At 37.7% G+C, this 12,710-nt stretch overlaps 1 protein-coding gene across 1 annotated transcript in view; it reads right to left on the bottom strand.

Annotated features, from left to right (window-relative positions):
- Positions 1–12,710, bottom strand: part of LOC120527400 (lysosome membrane protein 2-like) — a 140,802-nt gene that overhangs the window by 80,993 nt on the left and 47,099 nt on the right. Inside the window, exon 8 of the mRNA XM_039750775.1 lies at positions 7,805–7,923. Coding sequence (XP_039606709.1) covers positions 7,805–7,923 — 119 coding nt within the window. The remainder of the gene's footprint in view (positions 1–7,804; positions 7,924–12,710) is intronic.

Here is a 12,710-nt window from a genome sequence, read left to right as displayed (position 1 = left end):
AAGTGCTTGGCATAAGAAAAAATTACCATACTTCCTGGATAAGTATAGTACCCTCGTGTTCCTTCTCTGCATCTTGGCTATCGGCAACAAAATCCTTCTTTCAAAATGTAATCCCAAACTCAGAAAGAAAAGACCACCACCTCTGCTCTGTCTTCAAGCCAATCTTAAGCTCTCCTGCTGTTCCAAAACCATTGTCCTTCTCTCCTTATAATTTTGCTTCCTTCTTCTCTTCCAAAGTCATCAACATTTAAAAACAATTCAAGCCCCCAAAACATCCTCTGACCCCCTTCCATATCATTCTCCTCCTTCTTCGTTCTCTTCTTGAAATGACACATTTCTGACTTGCTCTATAACCATAGGCCCTGTGCCCCATTTCCTTCAAACCTTCTTTAGTCCATCTCTCCTTCCTTGATCCCCTATACCTCTTCTCTTTGCAATGCCTCACTGACCTCTGGTATCCTCCCTACTGATTTTAAGAAGTCTCATGTATTCCTATTCTAAAGAAACCCTCTCTCAACCTATCTAGCATTAAGAATTATCATTCTGTCTCTCTTATGCCATCCCTGGCCAAGACTTTAGAACACATAGTACACAAGCAGTTCTCTTCATTTCTCTTTGACAACAATCTGGTAGTTCTAGTTCAATCTGGATTTTGCAAGGGTCACTCTGCTGAGACTACACTGTTTTCTGTATCTAATGCTCTTAGATTTGCTTGAGCTTCTTATCTCTCTGTCCATATCATCCTAGACCTTTTATCAACTTTCAATACCTTTAATCACTCCATGCTTATCTCTTTTCTTAAAAAACTTGAAATTAGCTGTTCTACTTTAGACTGGTTCAAGTCCAACCTCTTGGATACATCCTATTGTCACTCCTGGTCTAACTCCTCGTCTTCTCCACAGAAACTTTGAACAGGTGTGACTCAAGGATCAGTGTTGGGTTCAAGTCTCTTTTTCTCTACATTTGTTCTTTGGGCCTGTCATTTCTTCTAAACGATTATCCTAACACCTACATGCTAATTATGAACAAATCTTCCTCTCATTTCCCTTTTACAACCCACTCGTTTTAACCCAGATCTTCAGCAGTCTCTTTGCCATCTCATCATGGATGAAAGATCATCACCTTAAACTTAATCATTCAAAGTCAGATATCTTCCACAGATGCATCACAAAGCATCACCTTTGAAGATGCCACCCTTTCGGCAATAGTCACTGTTAGGAATCCTGGTGTGACTCTGGAGTCTTTGCTTTTATTCATTGAGCATATGTCTTCAATGACCCAGTCCGGTTGTTTCTTTCTTCATAATACCCAGAGGATTTGAACCTTTCCTCAACAATGATGCCATTCCACTCCTTGTTTAGGCACTGTCTCTCTCTCGGCTGAACTACTGCAACTCTCACCTGGCAGAACTTCCTTCAGCCTTATCACTTACCTCCCCAGCTTCCCCAGAATGCAGCTGCTCAACTGATGCTCTCTGTTCCTTGTTTCACTCCTATTGTCCCTCTGCTTCAGGCTATCCATCGGCTTCCTGTTACTGCAAGAATCCAGTTCAAAACTCTTGTCTTGACTCACAATCCTCTGATCAGTTCTGCTCCTCAGGATCTCCAATTCTTGGTTTCTCCTTATGTCCATTTAAGAAGCTCCGGTTCTGGCTCTGCTGGTCTGCTAACTGTCCCTCCTCTTGCCAGATGTACCAAGACTGGACAATGTTTGTCTGTTCATGCTCCAAAGCTGTGAAATATTCATGCTATATCCATTCACACGTCAACCAATTTATTTGTGTCTAGGTGTCTTTTGAAAACACACCCTTTCATGAAATATTTTGGATCTGCTTAGCTTCTCTCCTAGATGACAGCTGCTATTGTACTGACAAAGAGTTTAGGATACTGATTTCTATGTTTTTGTCTTAGTCTTTTGTAGGTATAGTTATGTAGTAGTTCTACTCCATTGTGTTTGCTTTTTTATCTTGTTCTCTGTTGCTTTGATGCTTGCACCCTAATTCTTGTATGTATTATAATTTCTTTCATAAGTTGCCTTGGACAAAGATGTCTGCAAAATAAATAATTATTATTCAGGGAGGGAATATAGAAGTGGTGCATTGCTACAAATACTTGGAGGCTTACATTAATCACAGGCTGGAATGGTCTAGTAACAGAGAGTAGCTATATAAGAAATGGCAGAGCAGACTCTTAGGAGACAACACCCGCTAATAAGGGCAGTGACCTACTTTACATACTCTACAACTCTGTGATGTCCAGTGCAATTTTCTACGCTGTAGTGTGCTGGGCTGGTAACCAAATCTCAAGAGAGACCCACTGATTCAACAAGATAAGTAAGAAGGCAGTCTCAGTTATGAGATTCACTGTTGACCTCTGAAAGTAGTAGCAAAGCAGAGAATTAAAACAAAACTGTATGCCATTATAAACAATGCTACACATTGTCTCTCCGACACATTAACATTGAGTATTTTCAACCAACAAATTATTCAGCAAAAGTGTGTGAAGAAACCCTACTGGGGCTCCTTTATACCAAATGCAATGTGCCTTTATAATCTAATACCTCATTGCGACTAAGTTGGAAGTTTTCCAAGTCAGAAGTGTGTATTTGAGAAATGTTTGTTGTTCGTCATAATATAACAATATTTATTTATTGTGCTTCTGTAAATCTTGGGACAAATAAAGTGCTTGTTTCAACTTGTTTCATTAACATGAATAGTGGGCTTCTAATTAAGGACCTGACTAGTGTGAAAATAGTTGCCTTCCAAACTTAATTTGAGACCCCCAAATAAGCTGGCCTTTGACTGGCTACTCTTCATTACATTATTGTTTTACTCTTTGGATGCAGGTTAAGATGGAGAAAAAAATTAAGGTTCCTCAATCCTAAAAAGCCAGTCAATTAAAATTAAATCAAAGGAAGTATGTTTTATTAGCAGCAGTATTTGGTTACTAATTGAGATGGTGGCTGGAACGAAAGCCTGCAGGATCTGAGTTTTACAACCCTGCTCTAGAATGTGCATGCATCTCAGCCAGGGTCAGCCTATGCCTTATCTACAGTACCGAAGGACAGACTTTGGCATCTCCTGGTCTTATAATGGAAAATACAAAGGCAAAAAAATATATTAGGATGATTGTGCTTCTCTTTGTAAAATATGGATATAGGAGTTCTCAAGCAAATATTACTATACTCAGGAGCCAAACAACAGACCTATTTTCCCAAAACCAGACCCAGCTAACTCCTCTCTCAATCTGCAGGAATAGCTACTTTGTTTTATACAGTAACTACAGTATACTGCGGTGGGCTGGTGCCCTGCCCAGGGTTTGTTTCTTGCCTTGAGCTCTGTGTTGGCTGGGATTGGCTCCAGCAAACCCCCGTGACCCTGTAGTTAGGATATAGCGGGTCGGATAATGGGTGGATGGAGCTACAGCATATAACAGACCATTACTTTAAGACACTTTAAATTATCTCTGCACTTGTGAACCTATTAACACTTATTTTTCATAGGCATGTTATATGACTTGCTCAGGGTCAATCAGTGAGTTTACAGGGTTAGGATTTTGACTTCTACTGTAACTTCTACCCTAAGGATGTGCTTAACTTAATTAGATGTCACCCTTTCTCCTGAAGCGAATGGCACATCTTCTTATTGGTACCTTCCAATCTTATAAGAATTTTTTTTTTCAGTAACCACCATGAAGAAGGAAAATTGCAAATTAAAATTACAAGAAGCACAAAAAAGCATCTATATTTTAGTGAAAAGCCATTTTATAAACCACTGTGATGAGAATGACTCTCACAACAACAAACTCTTTATATTAAGTGAACTGAAGGGGCTTTTTATGCATTTAAATGGACTTTGTAACTTCTGTAGTTTGAATCTGAGCATTTAAAAATACATTAACATCTGTTCACTTGTCAGTAACTTTAGGTGGGATATGAAAAGATTTTTTGGCACAATTTACCTCTTAAGTAGATTGGTTGTGTGCAAAATTTCAGTCAAACAGTGCCAGCATTTTACTTGCAACTGAAAGATGATAGCAGTGGGAGGTGTTTTAATATTGGAATATGAAGCGTGTTTTAATATTGTGACATTGGGAATACCTAATCCTTTGTAAGATAGCATACACATTTCTATACCTGGTATTTATATAAAGTGTATATAAAAGACTTCTGTCACTGCTCGAAACTGCAGCTTACATTTACCATTTTGTTCTATGAGTTTTATTTCTGATGGCATTATTAAACAAAAACCTTTTTAAGTTTCTCCATATCAGTTTTAGATTTCTTTTGCCACGTGCAACAAATACAACTGAATTCATAACGTTAAAGATGAAAAATAAAATGCAAACTTCAGAAGATAGAAAATTAATTCAATGTTTTAAACAAGAAAGTGGCACCATCTAGTGGCCAAGTCTACACTGAATTCTGTAAAAGATACTACCAACTCTAGTATGCCCTTCATATTTCTATATACAGTACATTTTGTGCAAAAATGTAAACACTGGAAGAATGTCATTCACCATTATGCAGTATAAATTCACTTTCTGCATTCATTACTGTGTTGCAGATTTAATTTTAAAAGGATCAATTTGTTATTTTAGTTCATTAATCTACACTCAGTAAACCATAATGAAAATGTATTACTGCAAATTTATTAAAAATCAAAACTGAACTCTCTCATCCATATAAGTATTCATACCCTTAATTCAGTACTTTGTAGAAGCCACATAGGCAGAAATTATAGCTTTGATTCTTACTGGCAAGTCTTTACAAGCAGTGTACACCAGGATTTGGGCCGGTTTATCCCATTTTTCCTAGCAGATCCTCTCAAGCCTTTTTACACTGGATGAAAAGCGTCTGCTTACTGCCATCTCCATGCCTCTCTGCAGATGTGCTATTGGGTTCAACTCCATAGAAGTTACTCCAACATGGTCTTGGCTATATGATTCAGGTCAATATTGTGCCAAAAGATGAACCATCACCCCAGTTTGAGGTCACATGCACTCTGGTCCTTCAAGGACCTCTCTGTATATGGATGCATTCATCCTTCTCTCAATTCTGACCAGTCTCCTGTCTCTACCTCTAAGAAGCACCTTCACAGCATGATGCTGCCACCACAATGCTTCACTGTAAGGGATGGTTTTAAGCTGGTCATGAGTAGTGCCTGATCTTCACCAGATATAAACTTCTGTCCAAAGAGTTCAATGTTTGTCTCATCAGACTAGAGAATCTTTATCCTCATGCTGTCAGAGTCCTTTAAAATGTCATATGTCTTTATTCAAGAGTTGCCTCTGTCTACCCACTCTACCACAAACACTAGAATAATGGAGTGCTACTAAGATGGTTGTTACCTTCACAACCAAAGTCCTTTTTGTCTGGTTACTTAATTTGGCTGGACTGTCAACTCTAAGAAGAGTCTGGGTAGTTTCAAACTAACATCCATTTCAAAATTATTGAGGCCATGGTGCTCCTAGGAAAACTTAAAGCTTTAGAAGTGGTTTATACCCTTGCCCTGATCTGTGACTCACCACAATTTAATCACAGATGTCTACAAGGAGTTTCTTGACTTGGTTTATGTCCTGTCATACAGTGTGAATTGTGGAGTCTTATATACACTGGTGTGTATGTCTTTCTAAACGATGTCCAATCAAATAACGTTTCCACACTTGGACTAAAGTTATAAACACATCTTAAGGATAATTTATGCAAACAGAACGCACTTGACTACAATTTGGAGTGCCACAGCAAAGGGTCTGAAAACTTATATGAATGAGAGGTTTCAGTTTTTGATTTTTAAACAAATTGGCTAATCTTTCCGAATTCAATTTGTCATTATGGGCTACTGGGTGTAGATTGATGAGCAAAAATAGAATATTTATCCATTTAACATTAAATCTACAACATATACATATACTATTGCCAGAAGTATTGGGACATCTGCCTTTACACACACAGGAACTTTAATGACATTCCATTCTTAATACATAGGCTTTAATATGGAGTTGGCCCACCCATTGCAGCTCTAACAGCTTTGGCTCTTCTAGGAAGGCTTTCCACAAGGTTTAGGAGTGTTTATGGGAATTTTTGAACATTCTTCCAGGAGAGTATTTGTGAGGTCAGGCACTGATGTTGGAATAGAAGGACAAGCTCGCACTGTCCACTCTAATTCATCTCAAAGGTATTCTATCGGGTTGATGTCAGGGGTAGGGTCAGTGCAGGCCAGTCAAGGTCTTCCACACCAAACTTGCTCATCCATTTCTTTATAGACCTTACTTTGTGCACTGGTGCACAGTCATGTTGGAAAAGGAAGGGGTTACACCCAAACTGTTCCCACAGAGTTAGGAGCCTGGAATTGTACAAAATGGCTTTGTATGCTGAAGCATTAAGAGTTCCTTTCACTGGAACTAAGGAGCCAAGCCCAACCCCTGAAAAACAACCCTACACCATAATCCCTCCTCCACTAAACTTTACACTTGGCACAATGCAGTCAGGCAAATACCGCTCTCCTGGCAACCACCAAAACCAGACTCATCCATCGGATTGCCAGACAGAGAAGTGTGACTTGTCACTTCAGAGGACACGTCTCCACTGCTCTAGAGTCAAGTGGCAGTGTGCTTTACACCACTGCATCCGACACTTTGCATTGGACTTGGCAATGTAAGGCTTGGATGCAGCTGCTTGGCCATGAAAACCAATTCCATGAAGCTCTCTATGCACTGTTCTTGAGCTAATCTGGAGGCCACATGAAGTTTGGAGGTCTGCTGGAAGTTTGACAACTTCTGCACACTGCATGCCTCAGTATATGCGCTGTCCCTGCTCTGTGATTTTATGTGGCTTCCCACTTCACAGCTGAGTTGCTGTTCCCATTTGCTTCCACTTTGTTATAATACCACTAGCAGTTGACTGTGGAATATTTAGTAGCGAGGAAATTTCACAAATGGACTTACTGCACAGGTGGCATCCTATCACGGTTCCATGCTTGAGTTCACTGAGCTCCTGAGTGTGTCCCATTCTTTCACAAATGTTTTTAGAAGCAGTCTGCATGCCTAGGTGCTTGATTTTATACACCTGTGGCCATGGAAGTGATTGGAACACCTCACTTCAAAGATCTGGAAGGGTGTCCCAATACCTTTGGCAATGCACTGTGTATATATATATATATATATATATATATATATATATATATATATATATATACACATACATACACACAGGCACACATACAGTATATATATTGTGACCAGTACAGGGTGTAGCAGCACCCCAATCCTCTTAGTCACAACTTCATAACAGTCCTGGGTTCAAATACAAAAATTCTTTATTCTTTACCTCCACCGTTCTTCCAAATCTCTTCCACAATAACACAACACAACAATAGTTTTTTTCTCCTTCCTCACCTCACTTAATGTCTCATCTACACTTCTCCCGACTCTAACTACCCTTGCATGAAACTCTGTTTCTCTTACGCCAGACATGGAAGTACTTCCAGTACCACAGCATTGTAGACTGAAAGGACTTCCGAGTCAGGTGGAAGTCTATTGTAATGACCACCTGCAGCTCCCCTTTGAGCAGAACTCCATCAGGGGTATTCCATGAGACTACAATTCCCAGCCTGCCCTACAGATATTCTTATAAGTGCCCCACCATTGGGATGATGCTACTGTGTGGACTTCCTCCAATCTGGTCAGGATGCACAAGTGTTCAACACAGCTCTCACAGTATATACACATACATAATATAAAATTACACACATTCATACACACACACCAAACTTGTACATACAACACAAATACATACAATTACTTACAGGATTTATATCCATTGAAGTTTCATGGTCCTCCTTATTTGGATTCATTCCAACAATATCATTAACAAATTTTTCATCGGCCTGGTAAAAATGTGGTGATGACATAATTATTGGGGCATCTGTGTATTAAAAGAGAAAATGTAAAGTTATATTCGGTTTTCAAGAATAAGGTTATTTAGTGATTTTCAAGTTCAAGTTTATTTCTCATGTTACTCAGTACAGTGAAATTTTTAAGTGCACTTCTCCTCAGAACAGTTTTAAATAGTGCAATGCCAACAAAGACACATACATACACACAGACACTATATATATATATATATATACACTCACCTAAAGGATTATTAGGAACACCTGTTCAATTTCTCATTAATGCAATTATCTAATCAACCAATCACATGGCAGTTGCTTCAATGAATTTAGGGGTGTGGTCCTGATCAAGACAATCTCCTGAACTCCAAACTGAATGTCAGAATGGGAAAGAAAGGTGATTTAAGCAATTTTGAGCGTGGCATGGTTGTTGGTGCCAGACGGGCCGGTCGGAGTATTTCACAATCTGCTCAGTTACTGGGATTTTCACGCACAACCATTTCTAGGGTTTACAAAGAATGGTGTGAAAAGGGAAAAACATCCAGTATGCGGTAGTCCTGTGGGTGAAAATGCCTTGTTGATGCTAGAGGTCAGAGGAGAATGGGCCGACTGATTCTAGCTGATAGAAGAGCAACTTTGACTGAAATAACCACTCGTTACAACCGAGGTACACAGCAAAGCATTTGTGAAGCCACAACATGCACAACTTTGAGGTGGATGGGCTACAACAGCAGAAGACCCCACCGGGTACCACTCATCTACACTACAAATAGGAAAAAGAGGCTACAATTTGCACGAGCTCACCAAAATTGGACAGTTGAAGACTGAAAAATGTTGCCTGGTCTGATGAGTCTCGATTTCTGTTGAGACATTCAAATGGTAGAGTCAGAATTTGGCGTAAACAGAATGAGAACATGGATCCATCATGCCTTGTTACCACTATGCAGGCTGGTGGTGGTGGTGTAATGGTGTGGGGAATGTTTTCTTGGCACACTTTAGGCTCCTTAGTGCCAATTGGGCATCATTTAAATGCCACGGGCTACCTGAGCATTGTTTCTGACCATGTCCATCCCTTCATGACCACTATGTACCCATCCTCTGATGGCTACTTCCAGCAGGATAATGCACCATGTCACAAAGCTCGAATCATTTCAAATTGGTTTCCTGAACATGACAATGAGTTCACTGTACTAAAATGGCCCTCACCAGATCTCAACCCAATAGAGCATCTTTGGGATGTGGAGAACGGGAGCTTCGTGCCCTGGATGTGCATCCCACAAATCTCCATCAACTGCAAGATGCTATCCTATCAAAATGGGCCAACATTTCTAAAGAATGCTTTCAGCACCTTGTTGAATCAATGCCACGTAGAATTAAGGCAGTTCTGAAGGCGAAAGGGGGTCAAACACCGTATTAGTATGGTGTTTCTAATAATCCTTTAGGTAAGTGTATATATATATGTGTGTGTGTGTGTGTGCAAGTATTTATATCTTGTATATTATATTCAGTGTTTCTTATGTTAATAATGTTTGTTCTCATGATTGGCTGTTCAGTAACATTATGAGCTATTGTTAATCTGGCCCTTAATCTACTGGAGCGAGTGCCAATTACCTTGTGCCATTTCACAGGTAGTAGGAGTGAAAAAAATGTCTTTGCAGGATCGCTAAGATTTTTAATGATGCTGTTTGTCATTCTAAGGCAGGAAGTTGTGCATAAATATAGTAATTTACATTTACACTCCACATTTAATTTTTTTATTGCAGTTTATATTTAATAGTGAAGAAATTGCAGGCTATAAGATACCACCTATAAGCAGGAGTAAAAAAAAATCAGAACATTCTAAAAATAAATTAGTGCCCATAGGTAATGGGTTGTTATTTATCTTTTTGACTATTATTAATGTCTCTATATGCAAGTTAAACAAAAAAGTGTTTGTAAACTTCAGTGTTGTGCTGTAATCTCTGTAGTTTACTGGAAGTGTGTATATACAGTATTACTGAACTAAAATTTTCAAGTTAAAATGTAGGAAAAAATGTAGTTTATTTATTGATTGACTAGTATGTTAATCATACCACATAGCTATGTGTATACAACCTTCTCTTTATATTTTTAAGTCATTGTTTCTTTTTTTTTTGTATGTTTTTATGGATATTGAATCATAAAACGTTTTGCTGTGGATTAATAATTAATGTAGCTATCTTAATTTGGCTTGTATGGTAACCTCTGATTAATGATTAAATTCAATAAAAAAAATAATACAAATATAAAAATGAATTAAACAGGTCTAAAAGATAGACTTGAGACAAGAATGCCTGAAACTACTCATGAAAAAAAAACATTGATTATCACAGTAGTATTAATTTCAGTTCCATTTAAAGATGTGAGTATTAGTTACTTGGCAACTATAAATTGGCTGCATTTGGGTGCCTGTCTTGTACCTGCTCTCACTGCGAAGCTCAACAAACACCCCTTATAGGGGAAAACACAATTTAATAAGGCCATAGTGACTAAGCTGTTTATGCCTCTGAGCATAAGAATATTCCACAACACTCTGAACTTCTTTATTGAGGCAACAAGAGCCTATGACCGTTCTAAATCATTGGGGAAAACAAAGAACCACTATTAAGGTGTTCTTTGTCAGGTAATGCAGCCAACAGAAATCCTCATTTCTGGAGAAACATTGAAAAGTTGTTTCAATGTTTCATTTTTCATAACACAGCAGTGAAATGTCATTTGAGAAGCAAGTTCAGCTTTAAGCAAATTGGTATAGTAATATAGTGGTTATGCCAAGTAAACCTCAAGGTCTCTAGTTTAATTTTCGCCTCTGATGCAGCATGTGACACTGGAAGAAAAAAAGTAAACACTTATACTGTATTCTGATCACTCAGGTCACCAGCCAAAAAACAATAAAATTTACATGTAACCAATAAAGGTTCAAAATACAGACATACGGTCATGAAAGAAACACCTGAGAAAAGTCAGAACACCAGATATTTTCTGTTTTATAGCTACAGGCCTATATAACTGACATTTATTGTGCTTTATTTAAATACTTTAAATCATATTAAAAGGACAATTTCAGATTCAGTTTACCTCTGTATTAGTTATTTTGAAAAGCATTGATGCCATTTTGGAAAAATGTCTTCTTTTTGATATACAAAACTAGACATATTGTATTACATTCCATTCTGTTTTGACATGTTTTTAAAGGTAATGACAGTACAAGTGAAATATATGTGGACATCAATTAAATAGTTTTAGGATAGCTGATATTTATTGATAACTGTTTGACCTTAAATTATTTTTCAGGATTTTTAAATAGAAGAAAACATACAAAATGAGAAGGACACACAAAAAAGTCTCTAATGAAGTGCTTCCCAACCTCTCCCAATCCATGGCACCTTTAGTGAAATCTATTCAGCTAACGGCACCCCTTCACTCTGATATGTTTGACACCGACACAGTTTTCATAAACAGCTGTGCTTGCTTCTGCTGGCTGTCCATTAAAAGCCTAAAATATGCAGAGTTCTTGTTATTTGCATTCTGATGCTTGGTTTGAAAGTGACGTTGCAATTTGCTTGGAACCATGGCTTCATTTGCAAGGATATCACCACACAACAAACATCGCAGGTGCTGAATACCTTTTTTGTCAACAAATGTAAACCCATGATTCAAGTAACTGTCCTGATAGTATCGTGTTTTCGTTTTTGCAACTTTACTGCTCCCCGCATTATCATTTTCATTGAGGTCGTTGATGCTGCTGTTGTTTTTACGTTTATGACTTTCACTACAGTCGGCCATTTTCGGCGCAAAAAAACCAAACAGACAACAGGAAGCAACGTCACTTACCCTGTGGCAAGTAAGTAAATTAGAGGTAATACTATATTTATTAATTCGTCAGACTGCAGTTGAAATAGGATACACACAGGTAGCATGACTTTAGTCTTGAGGTATAACTGGTATTATTATTATCAGTTCAATTCAAATTTTTTTATGTTCTGACACATGGCAACAGCACCCTTAGTCCGCGCTCACAGCATACCAGGGTGCCACGGCACACAGGTTGGGAAAGCACTGCTCTAATGTATTGATAAACATTATAATATTGTTCAGAAAATTAGCATTTACAAAAAAGAAAATTGTGGTCTGTCTATATTTCAATTGTGAATCTGTCTGATACACAAATTTACATTAAAAAATTATACACTGTTATCCCCAAACTCACAGCATTTAGAAAAAAGTGTTTTTGACATTACTTTAAATAGAAGTATGTTTAGAAGAATGCCATAAAAGGCTAAATGAAACAAAAGAAGGAACTATGTAACTTTACCACAGTCTACGTGAATAAGGCTGAAACCATAATTTTTCAATAACATAAAAGTAAAATGGACAGAGTCACATTTAAATGAACAGTCCCTGCCAAAGATACATTGGTGTAGCTGCAAAAATAAACAATGACTAGTTTTTTTAAGAAAACCTGTTTTGGGAGAATGAGCTTAAATATTATTAATCTCATTAAAGCTCAATTTAAAAACTAAAAATGCTAAAATTCATGAGGATGTTTTTTTATTTTATAATTTCAATCATGGTAGGAATTCAGGCAAGTAAGGTTAGAATATAAACCACCCCAACATACCATAAAATGTGATGTAAAAGCCACAGAATAATTTCAAACAAGACATCTTAAACATTTCCCATAATATTTGAAGATATTCAATATGTTTTCTTTAAAATTGCATAACTTGGTAAAAAACTGGAAGGCTAAGAAATGAATACTGTTTTTACAGAATAAATAGAAAAATTACAGTAAGTCTACATA

This window comes from Polypterus senegalus, chromosome 4, assembly GCF_016835505.1.
Source record: "Polypterus senegalus isolate Bchr_013 chromosome 4, ASM1683550v1, whole genome shotgun sequence".
NCBI classification, from domain to species: Eukaryota; Metazoa; Chordata; class Cladistia; order Polypteriformes; family Polypteridae; genus Polypterus; species Polypterus senegalus.
Note: the sequence above shows the minus strand (reverse complement) of the source record. Positions and strands in the feature narration are given on the sequence as shown.